The sequence below is a fragment of the Rhinoderma darwinii genome, chromosome 8 (genome assembly GCF_050947455.1).
Source record: "Rhinoderma darwinii isolate aRhiDar2 chromosome 8, aRhiDar2.hap1, whole genome shotgun sequence".
Lineage (NCBI taxonomy): Eukaryota > Metazoa > Chordata > Amphibia > Anura > Rhinodermatidae > Rhinoderma > Rhinoderma darwinii.
This window is the reverse complement of record NC_134694.1, coordinates 86,248,235-86,262,990: the sequence shown is the minus strand read 5'-3', so window position 1 is coordinate 86,262,990 and position 14,756 is coordinate 86,248,235. Positions and strand designations below refer to the sequence as shown.

Below are 14,756 nucleotides of genomic sequence, written 5' to 3'. Positions count from 1 at the left end.
GTATCTAGTCTGACGTTCACCCCTGGCAACTACGTGGTGGTCACTAAACACAATTTGTACAAAATATGTTCCTATCACTATATTCACATGCAGTCAGTGATATGTATGGTGTATAAATAGATTATAGTGTGCAATATCTGGGGACAGTCAGGCTTCCCCCATACACACGATATTGCTTTCATACTGTATCCTGCTGAAATTGGTGGAATCGAAAACATGCCAATACAGCACGACTGTATAAAGTTAGGGCTGCGCAGCACTCTTCTGTACTCTTGAGGCTGTAATGCAGCCAGGAGAACCGCTCTGTTCTGATTGTTCCAGCGATGAAACTGAGGGTATGTTGCAGGAAACTCTAGGGCGTACATACCATAGATGCAGATGATGCAGCTGCAATAGGGGACCCTTGGAGAGAGCGGGCCCACACCTGGTTGGTCTCATCCACTTTGCTACTGGGTGTTGAGAACCTAAGCAGGACTCCTCTCTCCAGAGGAACTATATTGATAGCAAAAAAGGGGGAATTGGCCCAAGGGTCATGGAAAGGATGTAGTGCGGGAAATAAACACCTGGTCCTTCTGTCCTATGTGGCAAAACCCAGCACTATAATATGGGGTCCATTCTCTTCTACATAGGCCACTAAGCAAATTGTGACACAATGTTATATATGTGTATTTCTGTAATAACATGTGGTTATAGTCATCATGGATTCCTAGCCTGGATATAGGCCTATTAACCCCTACCTGACATCTGCTGTGTATATATGGCGGAGGTCTCGAGGGGGAGTATGGAGTGGGCTCAGTGTCAGCCGATACATCAGTGTAACCAGCGGGATCTTTGAAAGAATAATCTTTTTATTTTGTATAGCCATCCACAGACAACGTATGTACGTATGTGACGTTTCAGTCAATCATAGACCTTTTTCAAACAGTCGGATTGCGTGTAATATCTACAAGTATCACGCTTGTCCTGCGACGTCCGTCACTAGTGAGAAAATTTTTTTTTTCTTTTAAAAGTATTAAAATATAAAAAAAACTATATCAATTTGGTATCGCCATAATGGGATTGACTCGCAGAATAAAACTAACATGTAGTTTTGACCGCACGGTAACCGCCGTAAAAACAAAACCCAAAAAACAATGGAGGAATCCCTGTTTTCTTTTTTCCCATCCACCTCACGAAGATAAAAGTCCAGTTTCTCAGTACATTATATGGTACAATAAATGATGATGTAAAAAAAACTTCAACTTGTCCCGCCAAAAACAAGCCCTCATACGGCTATATCGACAGAAAAATAAAAAAGTTATGGCTTTTCAAACGTGGGGAGGAAAAAAATAAAGTGAAAATAAAAAATGGCGGCGCAGGATAGGGGTTAATCATGACTAAAATGTGTTTGTTAAATGTAAGTCTGTCATTTTCTATATGATTCAGAACACAGAATGTAAACTGTCATATTACCGTAAAGTATAAACTGTTCAGTGTTCCTAATGTTATTTTGTCCTGTGTTTTAGCAACATCATCTATGAGACGTACAGAAGCCAGTACTCCTTCTAGACACTCCATGACTTTGAGTCAGCAGGACATGCCCCAAATAAGAATGGCACCCAATGCAAACCAGGTATATACATATGTGACTATATCCATGCACTAGAGTTATCACAAAACCTATATCTTTTCACACAAATCCTTGAGCTATAATATTGTTAATCTTCTTTGTTTTTCTCTAGCCTGTAGTAACCCCTCAACCTGCAGCTGAACATATACCCCAACATCACGTGGCGCAGCCGACTATTTCACCAAAGCAAGCCATCTTGGTAAATAAAAAGTTACAATAAAGCCACATGACTGAGAACATCCTACGGCTCTCAATAAATGTATACAATGAGACATCCTGCCCACCAAAGGTCTTCATTTTACAATAAATTGTTTGCGGCTCCAGTCTTCTAAAATATTTAGCGCCACGATTAATCATTACGAATAATATTATTTCACACTGTACATACATATTTTATCACTTTCTCATGCTTTAAATTGCTGACTAAAATTGGCTATAAAGATGCTGCATTAACCATTTACTGACTATAGAGCCAATATTAATCAAAGGTGGAGCTTCACACTTCTTATCATATCATTCACATTTCTGGTGTGCCCCAAGTAATGACTGAAATAGCGAAAATATTTTGGACTTGTAGACACTCCATGTGCTGCCTCACGGTGCCTCAATATCATGCTGTCAAAGTACTGCTTCTTTAAAAGAATACCTGCGTTATACGACATGCTCCATGCCACCATTTTTTTGCTAAATATCTCTCCTACAGAAAGAAGAAAGTTTCTCTAGTGCCACCTATATGTGACTACCCTGCAAGTCAGTTTCCGAACCTTAATAGAGCCTTGAAACATTTAAACATGGTGTAATAGCCAAACCAGGGACACCATCTGCGGACAGCATTGTTTCAAAGTTGTTTCCCTACATCAGTACAGAGTAGGGTTCTGGTTGAATTTAAAGCAACTCTTGGAAGGTCCAGATTCTCCTTGCAGAGATCCAGATAATAGTCTCTGGTTTGGCTATTAACCCAAGTCATGTTTGTAGGCTCTATAAGGGGTTATACATTGACTTAGAGGGTAGTCACCTATAGGGGGCAGTAGGGAGACCGTTTTCTTTCTTCTGGAGGAGAGCTATTTTGCATATTTTTCCCAGGTAGCATAGACCTTAAGAATTCCTATCAGCTGGATCTCAGCAAGGAGAATGAGTACCCCACCAGAACTACTTTTTTCTCATGGATTCCACATAATTTCTCTCAGTGCCTCAGCATAAAATCAGAGGCGCACAGATGTACAACACGGACTCAGCAGTCCATGGGCGCCCTATAATGCATTCGTACAACACCTTCTTTAATATGCCAATAACTTTTCAACTTATCCTACATATCAAATTTCACCTCACAAGACTCCCAAATTGTACATACTAATTTTTTAAGTATTACTAACAATAGTAAAGTATTTTTTTATATATATGAATCATCGTTTTATGTGTTTTTAAAAATTTAAATTAATAATTTAGGTTATGTGACATGTTTGCTTTGAAAAGAGACTCTAATATATATTACTTTATGTATTAATGGACCAATTTTTTTATAACTACGAACTATCCTCTCCATAATATCTACCAATATGTTTTGTAGCCGGTCTGTCATTACCCCAGTCACCTAGGAATGGTGAACCAACTGAAAGAACAACTGGAAGAGAGGACGCGGATATTACAGGCAGACATCAAAACGCAACAGCAAGAACTAGATGTCTTAAAGGAACAGCTAATGCTAGTTCAGGACTCCAATTTGCAGGTACCCCGACGTACGCGGTTTCACAGGTGAAACACATTGAACCCATGAGTGGCACACTACCACTTGTGTGTACATGCAGCCTTAAGTGGATTTAAATAATCAAGTACAATATATATATATATATATATATATATATATATATATATATATATATATATATATAATTCCTACCTGGCTTGAATATTGTAGCTATGTGTGTATATGAGGGACATAAATGTATTCGGTAATTTGAATACAAACAAGATCTATATGATTAAAACTTCTGACAGAAATCGGAACAGCAAATGTTGTGATCAGAATCTTTTTTTCAGGCTCCGGGCCTGTAGCTTTATTTGATAATGTCTAAGCTTGGGACCTGTTCATATCTGTGTTCATGCGGCACTATTATTTCTGCCATTTTGGACCAGATCTGTGACGGAGTCCACTAATGGAGGCTCCAACGCAGATATGAACAGGCATAATCCTGCCTTTTTGTGTGACTGGGAGGACTATGGGCTGGAGTTCCAAAGACCTCCAGTAAACAGCTGATTTGTGTAATGCATTGGTGCCCCCCCCCCCTTAGCCCCAAAACCCCTGAAGACGCTGCCTGACGCAGCAAAACATTTCTGGGGGGGGGGGGCTTCTCTGAATTTTTAGCGCAATATCATCCTCAGGCAGTCAGTGTTAACAGACAGACTTAATAGATAGATACAATGCACCTCAACCACAACTGAGCAGTAGTAATATGACTACACCCTCCCTACAGCTACCACTACACTGAGATATAGCTGTAGTATTGAGCGTACTCTCCACCGGATTACATTGTAATTTTAACTCTGTATGTGGTTCGTCTTTTTGGTTAATTTAATAAAGATTATTACAATGTTTTACCTAAATATATATTTCTATCGAAATTAGTTAGTTGGAAAAAAACTGGCTTTTGTTGCCATCTGGAAATTCTTGATAAATAACATAGGTGCCCCCAGCCCACCAGAACAAGAGCCGCTGCTTGTTAGTGCCTAGCCAGGGACCTACATCTGTGACATCCATATCCCCTAATACGGCATATGGACAGGGGTTGTCCTGATGGGGCACCTCTTTAACACCATTTTGTTGGTGACCCTGATCAAGTAACAACATAAAAAGGTAGAATATTTGGATACATTGTTTTTGGCTTTGAATATTTCATCATTTTCTGGTAGAAAGTCTGCCATCTTGATATTGTCATTTTATAGGGTATGTGCTGTTAAGTCATTTGCTGGATACCAGATTACCTTAATACTGGGCAACATTGAACAGCACACCGGCTGAATGAAATATTCTTGAAGTTATAGATTGCTAGTGGTAAGGTAATGGTTACATGGTCTATGAATATAATATTGTTTTTCTTTTTTGTCTCCTGTGTAGATGTTTATGCAGCAACCGATCCCAATGGAATTTAATAATGTGCAGCAGCCGGATTCAAGGAGGGCGTCCCGCCAGTCTGGAGTAGTGGCCAGGCAAAGTCTCGAAATGGGAAAAAAATCTCAGCCGATAATGAGTTCCAAACACTTTTGTGGATCTCAGATAACCTCCCCTCCTCCGTATGTTACACCAAATCAGGTAACTAATTCATTCTGAGTACATAATCTATTAGTCAAGCTCATAGATGAGATCCATGTTGCTGATGCTGGCAATTTGCCAGATATTATTATATGTGCCATTGAAAATGAAACCCACAATGCTCAATATTGATACGGACAGAATAGGTGGGAGGAAATATATGTCACATGTTTGTGAATATTTCTTTAGGTTATATTCAGACTGCATTTGTTGTGTATTTTTTGCATATGCGTTAGAAAATGCTCTTAGTATATACGCCAAAAGTGTCGATAGAGTGCCTATGGGCTTGACGAAAAGAGTGTCCTTTTGGCATTCGCTGGGTTGGTATATGTCAGTAGACTTTTGCAGTATAGAAAAGCTCAGCACAGACCTTAAAGGGTTATTTCCATTATGGCATATCCACAGGACATTCCATAAATATCTAAAAGATGCGGGTCCCAGCTCTTGGAACGTACCTGGGGGTGGCAACGTCTCCTGTATGGTTGGATTGTGTCACCATGACAATGTCTTCTGAAAATGAAGCCGGCCTGGTGATCAGCTGATCGCTGCGAGTCCAGTTTTAAAAACCCCAGGAGATAAGGTTTTATCACCCAGGAAAGTTGTAACCAGTCATACATTCAAAAGAATGTCCGTCCACATTATACATTCACTGGCTGGGTCCCTCAGAACAGGACCCGCTGATACTTAGCGTCTCTCCGCTTTGGTCATAGGGGGTGGTCTTGGGTAGTAGTCTATGGCAGAGTGTTTCCAACTTGTACCTCTAGAACAGGGTTATAACCTTCAGCAGGTCAATTATATCCAGTCCTAGGCACGGACTCAAAATACATATATAAGCTCTGACACTATCCAATGACAGAAGCCTGTTAACACTATATTCTAGGGTCTTAAATACATGTTACGTCTCACATGGGGAAATGCATGCAGTAAATGAATGAGATTGAATGGAAATACTACTTTTATCATTGACTAACCACTGTTCATCTTTATTTTGCATTAAAAAATAGAATGCACCTCACCAGCAACACCCTCAAACTCAGCAAATACAACAGCAGGCACCACAACACCAGCATCAACAAATACAACAGCCAGCGCCGCAGCACCAGCAAGTCCAACAACAAACGCCGCAACACCAGCAAATACAACAACAAGCGCCGCAACACCAGCAAATACAACAAGCACCGCAACACCAGCAAATACAACAAGTGCCGCAAAACCAGCATCAGCAAGTCCAGCAAGCACAACAGCAACTACAGCACCAGCAGCAACTGCAGCACCAGCTACAGCAGCAACAGCGTCACCAACAACAGCAGCTGCAGAAGCACCAGCAACAGTTACAGAGGCATCAGCGGATGTTGAGAGTAAACCAGACACAGCAGGCAACTGTGTTACAGACTCAGGGCAACATTGTGATGCCACTATACAATAATACTATGATTTTCCCACAAACTCTCCTCCCTGCTTCTTCACGGATTTCTACAGACAATGTGGACAGATCCCAAACATCGGATTTCACTCAAGATAGGCATTTGAGGTAAACAATGTCGTCTTATTTCGGTAGTGTCTGGACTAAGTTCAACATTATCCGGGGAATTTATCAACCTTTCTATGACACTTTTCTGGCAAAGAAAAGTTTCATGTGGGTCCAAAATTGCAACTTTGGACCTTTATAAATTATTACAATTATGCCAGAGACTGGCATAGATTTTACTCTGTGGGGCGTAGCAAGACAGAGACCCTTGCCAGGCCATGTACCTTGCCCCCCTCCCCGAACAAAAACAGCTGAGCGCTGTAATCGAGTGTCTCTACTTGTCCCTTAGACTTTGAATGTAGCGGCAGTCGCTCTATTCAAAGTTCTCCTCATTGCGGTCATGCAGTGACGAGAAACCGGGGGCTCGGGATCCCTGTTCTAGTAGTTTGTAGGGGTCCAAGACGTGGGGCTCCCAGCGTTCAGACATTTATCACCTACCCTGTGGATAGAAAAACAAAGCTTATCCTGTTCTTACGGCAGAATTGTTGAGTGAGCTCGCTGTTGTATTTTTCTTACGTTTTTTTTTTGTATGACAGGTTTGTTCAGGACCAACAAATGCGGCCGCCTTCATTACATATGCAGCCAATCACATGTAGCACAGTGATTGCAGCGTCCCCTGCTCCAGCATATACTCCTTCAGTTATGATCCCTCCAACCAGCTTTACCCCCCAGCAGACCCATGCTGCAATTCACCTACACCCTTGTCAGCAGCAGCCGGCCCAACCACAGCATCTCTATATTCAGGTAAAGTAAGCCATAGGGATCTGTAAAAACTGAACTTCCATGCTTTCAATAATCACAGGGTGCTGTGCCATCAGGAGGTAGGTGAGACACTACAAGTGCCTATGCGAAACACCTGACTCCTGCCCCTGCCCTCTCTATTGGGTACGGACTGCTTGACAGATGGGCTTTTGACCTGGTGCTCCACAAAGGTTCATGCGCCATATAAAGGAAGAACAGCAGAATGATGAAAAATACAGTGGGCAGCCATTAAAAGTTAGAACATGTCCCATGTTGGTATTGTTTTCACTGTTCTCCATTGTGTTTCAGATGCAGAATCCAGAATCAATGCAATCGAGCCAGTCTCCGCGTATGTTTCAGCAGCCTCACATCCCTCAGCAGAATAACATGGGTTATTTTCTGCATCCTCAGCAACAAAATCAATCTGGAAATATATCCGACCTACCGGAGATGCAACTCCCATGACACTAGAGGAAGGAGAAATGGACCTCAGTCATTATACTCGTGCACCATGTGCTACAGTAGTAGTAGACATTGATGGGCTCACAAGCTCTCTCCCATAGCAAGTCCAGTCCACTGAAGATTTTTCTGAGAAGTGTTCATTAAAGATGGGCTATACACCGATCGGGGGAAAACAGAATGATGCAGGGCGGAAAGCAACAAACACATATACATTATTATAGATTCCCAGCTGCCTTCAAAAAGAACCGAGAGTATCTCTACACCAAAGTGTATGTCAGGGGCTTTCTTTTTGGTTTGCCAAAGCATACCCAATAAGTGACTATGAACTATATTATGTATACCTATGCCCACAAACTATAGCCATATATCTAGTGGTTTTGGTTAGGCATAGAATGTTTCAGAAGAGTGCACGGTGGGTGAGGACGGCAGTCTACGGTTAAGTCAAATAACCTCAGGCACTATTTTTATGTACCATAGAAGCTACATTACGTAGCCACATCTTTGTACATCTACTTTATGAAGAAATTCAGAGATTTATGCTAATACCGTGATGTTCTATATGCCCTTGCATCAATTAGGTGTTTTATGCCAAAGTATACTATTTAGAGCTATATCAGAAAAGTACCTAGAGAAGTGCCCAACAGATAACCAAACTGGTCATAATGCTCCAGCCTGGTGCTGGTTGACTAATACGTCCATCCACAGATGTAACAGCCGACTTGGTCAATGCAGCAGAGCTGAGATTGTCATTTGTGCTGTAATATTAAAATATGTCATGTGGGGTTTTTCCATGCAGGTAAACCTTCAGGGTTATCTTGTTGCAGTAAATGGAGCACAAAAGAAAATGTTCTGCTATGTCTGTATATAGACGGAACGGCTGGTTCAGCCCTTAAAGGTTGGCACATGAGTACTACCCATGATGCCAGGTTGCTGTAGAATTACTTGCACTGTAATGCTTATTAATGCTGCATGCTTGCTGTTAATATGCAGGCGTGTAGCATTTATTTCATATGTGCCCAGATATTGTTAGAATAGATGGTCAAATAAGAATGTACAGATTTATGAATTATATTTGTTATATAAATATATTTATTGCATTGGTATGTGTTCTTAAATCTATATTTTTTATTGTCTCCAGGTAAATGTTCCACAATATTCGATAGTGCCTCTGATATAAAAGAAATAATATCTGTCCAGCTGCTCATTCTGCCTAATTGTTTCTACGGAGCAATTCCATATGCGTTCTGGCCTATCCTGCTTATGTATATGACTACTGAAGCGGGCACGGATTGTAGAGTGGGCACCTTGGCACATCTGGGCATGATGTACAAACTGTTCAATTGAGCAACTTTTATGGTTATATCCAGTGAGGATGACAGATAATGAACACCTCACCTTGGCAGATTGTAATTTTACGTTGTATTGTATTATGTATGATCTATTGTACACCTGTTATTTATGTGACTCGTATATTAAGTAAATGCCCAGATATTTATTCTATTGGAATGTATCAAATGAAAACAATAGGAATCATTAACTTTGTAATACCAAAACGCTGCTTTTATTTGAGGTTATAACCCTACAAAACGAGCATAGGCCTGCCAGACCCCTAGAGTCAAGCCATAAAATGAATAAGGGCTGTTCATAGTGAATTAAGAACTAGTTTAAAATGAAGCGCGCCCTAGATGGAACTGTAAGGCCATGTTCACACACAGCGCTTTTACCTGCAGTTAAGGGGGTTTTACACCGGGCAATTATTGGGCAGACTAGCGTTCATATAACGCTCGTTGCCGATAATTGCCCCGTGTAAACAGGGGAGCGATCAGCAGATGAACGAGCAAACATTAGTGATCATTTGGTGATCGTATTGTGTTAAATATTATCGTCGGCAGCACATCTCCCTGTGCAACCAGGAAGACGCGCTGCCGACATGATAATAATGTATGGGGACGAGCGATCGGAGTAACCAGTGCTCGTCCCCATCCATAGCTCTGTGTGACCGGAGCAAACGAGCACCTATCAACGATGTTTCGTTGATCGGCGCTCGCTGCACCGGCCTATTGTCCTAAGGCCCTTTAAATGTAGTGTGTTAGGAAATTAAAATTCAGCAATTGCCGCTTGCAGTTTGAGGCCATTTTAGACAATGGAGAAGATTTATCAATGTATTTACACCAGTTTTTTTGGTGTATGTTTATTAAGGGCCTGCACCACTTTTTCTGACACATACAGACTATGAATTTGGAAAAAGTGGCCAGTACTTCAGTGTCCCATCAAATGCAACTCCTTTATCTAGCATTTCCAACACTTTTTTAACTAAAAATGTTTGGAGGAACAATGCCAGGTCCGAGAGTGTGCGTAATGTTAACGAAACTGCTGCACACAGACCACATGGTGCGCAGGTATTGATAGATCTCCTCGGATATGTTTTATTTTCGCTTAAAAAAATTAAATGATCCAGGTAAGGAGACTGAAATCCCCCCCCCCCAAAAAAAAAGCAAATATAGCGCTACTCTTGTCTATGGGTTATGTCTGGTACTACAGCTTATATCCATGCAAATAAATGGGACTCTGCACTTCCAGACAGAGCCCATGGACAAGAGTGGTGCTGTTTCTGAGAGGGGAAAAAAAAGCAGCACCTTTTCGCTAATCCCAGTCATCCTCTTTGAGAATATATAAAAAAAATTGTTAAAATATGACAGAATTCTGAAGAATTCTCTGATCTGTCTATTTCAGGAATTTTTCATGCATGGAATAGTCACAAATTGTCTATTCAACAACCTGAGGTTAGGGCGATATGCAAATCATAACTATACTCTAAGGGCTCGTCCACACGTAATGGAATTGCTGCGTATTTTCCGTCTGGAATTGTGGACGAAAAATATGCAGCGGATTACAGTTGTGTAGGTGTGAATGAACAAATGTCAGCCACACGCTGTGGAAAATTTCAGTACGGAAATTCATCTGCCGTGCGTATTTTTTGTTCCGCAGCATGTCCATTCCTGCTGCTGAAGAAAATGCACTAAATTACTATTGAAAAAAACGCAGTGAAATCCACACTATTTTCTGCAGTAAAAAACACAGGAAATGGGAGTTTTTCCGCAGCAAATTGACTACTAGTTTAAGCGGAAATGCTGCAGAAATTCGTTACGTGTGGATAAGCCCTAAATATACAAAACGTAAAAAATTCTGTTGCAGGCGCTGCTTACATTTAAGGCTGGGTTCAAACGACCTATTTTCAGGCGTAAACGAGGCGTATTATGCCTCGATTTACGCCTGAAAATACGGCTCCAATACGTCGGCAAACATCTGCCCATTCATTTGAATGGGTTTGCCGACGTACTGTGCCGACAACCTATAATTTACGCGTTGTCGTTTGACAGCTGTCAAAACACGACGCGTAAAATTACAGCCTCGTCAAAAGAAGTGCAGGACACTTCTTGGGACGTTTTTGGAGCCGTTTTCTCATAGACTCCAATGAAAACAGCTCCAAAAACGGCCGAAAAAACGGCATGAAAACGGCGCGAAAAACGCCGCGAAAAACGTGAGTTGCTCAAAAAACGTCTGAAAATCAGGTGCTGTTTTCCCTTGAAAACAGCTCTGTATTTTCAGACGTTTTTGGCTCAGCGTGTGAACATACCCTTACAGTCAGTCCAAACCTATGCCAGAAAGTTATCAGCGGAGTAATTCAGGGATCTTATGAGAGGCGCATTGCCCATAAAAATGCTTGCACAATATAATTGATCATTTTATAGCACATAATAGAGAACAATCATAGAAAAAGCTGCAGACCAAAATGAGGGTTGGAGTGTCAGATTTCAACAAACTGGAGGTTTACTTTGGAGGCAGCCAGTTTGCATTGTACACGCCGCTGTTGAGAAGAATCCATGCTTGGCATAAAAAGGAACGGTCTTCAGAATCTTTAGGTCTACATTAGCTTATACAGGGGAGCAGATTAATAGGTTAATGTCATACGTGTCGAAGAGTTATTGTAGTAATATAAAAAGTCTAAGGGAAGGCAGATGATTTACTGATTGGTTATTATACCGCATGGAAAGGCTATGTTCACACGCAGTGTTTCCAGACGTAATTCGGGCGTTTTACGCCTCGAATTACGCCTGAAAAACAGTTCCATTAAGCCTACAAATATCTGCCCATTGATTGCAATGGGTTTTACGTTGTTCTGTTCCCATGAGCCTTTATTTTATGCGTCGCTGTCAAAATACGGCGCTTAAAATGACGGCTCGTCAAAAGAAGTGCAGGACACTTCTTGGGACGTTTTTGGAGGCGTTTTTCATTGACCATTGAAAAACCGCTCCAAAAACTTCCGCGAAAAAAGCGAGTTGCTACAAAAACGTCTGAAAATCAGGAGCTGTTTTCGATTGAAAACAGCTCCGTATTTTCAGACATTTTTGGTCACTGTGTGTGAACATACCCTAAGGTGTGTTTTGCTGGCCCTGTCTTATTTTCAGGATGAATCAATAGTGCAACCTACTGGGCTACTTTCCCACAGTAAGAAGAGGCACCCTGGTTGTCAGGTGTACAGAATCATTCATCCAAGTAACGTGCGTGTACTGTATCTTAAGAGCTAGTTCACACAGAGTTTTTTTTGTGCTGATTTTGACGCGGAAACTGCGCAAAAAAACTGGCCGAAATCGCATTCCATTTAATGAGAGGCAGAGGAGAAAAATAAATCGCTTGTGGGAATGAAGAAAATGACATGCTCTTTCTTCCCGCGGTTCAGTCTCTGACCTCCCACTGAAATCAATGGGAGTGCTTTTCGCTGCGTTTTTTTGTCCGCGGCGCTCGATGGCCGTGACCAAAAACGCGCCAAAGGACGTGCAGGCAGGTCAAAATCTGTGTCAGAATTCCTTTAGGAATTGTGAGGCAGATTTTTCTGCCTGCTTGAAACCTCTGTGTGAACATGGCCTAAAAGTGATGTTCTCTTTTAACCAATTGAGCCTTTAATTCATACACATGAGGTAGGAGTCAAAACAATTAATAAAAATGTATTGGAATGGCTCATCTGCCAACCAGTCACAGTTTTAGTACAAACATGTTTACGGCATATCAACAGATTATTTCATCAATGTTTATTTCTATTACTAGGGACTGCACTATACAAGGGTGGGCTTTATAGGTTTTTTTTTTTGTTTTTTTTTAAAACCCATAAATCTATAACTTGATCTGTTTATTAGATTGGTGTGACAGAGTTTCCATTCATATCTATCAAAGTTGACACCCAAACCAGCTTCAATTTATGTTCATATTATATTTATTCTCATAGTAACTGAAGAGCATAACCAGTAGAAGTTATAAAATGGCGCTGTGCAGTAACAATTACTATAGCCTCATAGAGGAGGTCTGCTGTAGACAACCCCACGCCATATGACCCAATCAAATTATCCTCCCTACTCCATTAGCTAAAGCAATGATAAACCTGCGTCCAAAGCGGCTCTCCAGAATCTCAGGCTTTCTTTGAAAACAATGGATCCCATGTGATGTTTGATAATAGAACCCCTTTAGAATCCCACTTTGTCTACTGCACATAGTGGAGGTAACTATTTTACGGACTAAAACAATAGTCCCGAAAACGCTGTCGTGGACTACAATACACATGTTGTTACTTGGCAGGAGATAAAGTAGGATTCTTTGCAGCCCATTATGGTCCATACACTGAGCCCGACACTCTGAGGCCCTGGGACAGAACAGTGGACAACTAGATTATGATGTCACAGGCAGTTCTATCTGAAAAGACAAACATCTGTTCCTGCCTTCCGACAGCCCATACAATGGCTGCCTTCACCGTCTGTACATGAAAGAGGCACAGTAATGTCATTTTATTTAATGGTAGCAGGAGACCGATACAGAGGGTAGCATGTAAAAAGCGTAGGCCTATTTTGTAGTCTGTATTTGAGCACCGTGGTATGTTCGCTTACGAGATATCTTTATATGGCCTCGTAAACTTAGTCATACTTTTTTTTTTAATTCTGAGTTTATTTATTTATCAAAGGTGAATGACAGAAAAATAACACGTCACAACTTCTGAAAAACATAGACATGACCTAAGAACACCAATGTAAATTATACCATCCTAGGAAAAATGGAAAAAAAGAAGGGGAGCTGGAGAGGTGAAGGAAGAAGAGAGGGAAAGAGGGGTATTAAGGGGGGACTTATCCTCAGGGTCCGCCCCACAGGCAGACGTCCCAGGGTAGAGACACGATAATCCAAGAACTCACAATTAGGACAGTAGATCCAGATACTCCGCAGAATTCTCGAAGCTAGACCACACTCAACTTAGTCATACTTAAGATTAGTGTTCCCGTCCGAGACCATGGACCTCATTTTTCCAAGTAAACGAGTTCTTAGATTTGTTTGCAACATTGTGAGAAATGTTTTTGTTACGATGGTCACTTGTATATGAACTCCCTTATCCCAGTCCTAAAACCCACATTGAGAGACCTATGGTTTTTGGATGTCAGACAAGTACGATGAACTGGGCCCTGTGGAAAAGACATTTAAGAAACGACTAGTTCCTTTATAATGTTTGTACTCAACCTGTAACGTAATAGCCGTCTCCTGTTTTATAGTGTATTTATTACAAATTTACAAAGAATATTTTTAGATTTTACTGCCATAGATACATATTCCCTTATGTTATATTTTCTGTTGTGTTTGCAGCAGGTGACTTTTGTAAAATTTGTGAGAATTTTTCCTGATTCTCATTTTCGGATTTCCTGCTGTTTTCCTGGTGGTGCTGTCATTAGTACATTTCCTCACGGTTATCCAGTGCTCTAGTCGCAATCACTTTTACTTGTGAAGGAAGAGATTCTAATAATTATATTGGCATAAGGAACAGATTACAATTTAGTAATTATTATAATACTTAACTAGAATCCCTAATCTAATAAAGTGGATACAAACACAACTATAATAATTGCAACATTCATTAAGTAAAAAGTTACAAAAACGTTAAATATTTTGGAAACCAAAAACATTTGGAAAGTCAATATAGCACAAATATAATGATTCACTATAAGAAGAACCATTCTTTTCATAGCAGACAGGATAGGAGGTCTTTAGCAAGGCCTCCGAACCATCCCAATTTTTCA

General features: G+C 40.8%; 1 protein-coding gene across 1 annotated transcript in view; it reads left to right on the top strand.

Moving 5' to 3' along the window:
* Window positions 1–11,877, top strand: part of PASD1 (PAS domain containing repressor 1) — a 60,066-nt gene extending 48,189 nt beyond the window's left edge. Inside the window, exons 14-20 of the mRNA XM_075834361.1 lie at window positions 1,506–1,612; window positions 1,722–1,808; window positions 3,177–3,335; window positions 4,722–4,916; window positions 5,921–6,447; window positions 6,981–7,188; window positions 7,495–11,877. Of these exons, the coding sequence (XP_075690476.1) occupies window positions 1,506–1,612; window positions 1,722–1,808; window positions 3,177–3,335; window positions 4,722–4,916; window positions 5,921–6,447; window positions 6,981–7,188; window positions 7,495–7,650 (1,439 nt within the window). The 3' untranslated portion in view covers window positions 7,651–11,877. The remainder of the gene's footprint in view (window positions 1–1,505; window positions 1,613–1,721; window positions 1,809–3,176; window positions 3,336–4,721; window positions 4,917–5,920; window positions 6,448–6,980; window positions 7,189–7,494) is intronic.
* The last annotated feature ends 2,879 nt before the right edge of the window (window positions 11,878–14,756 follow it).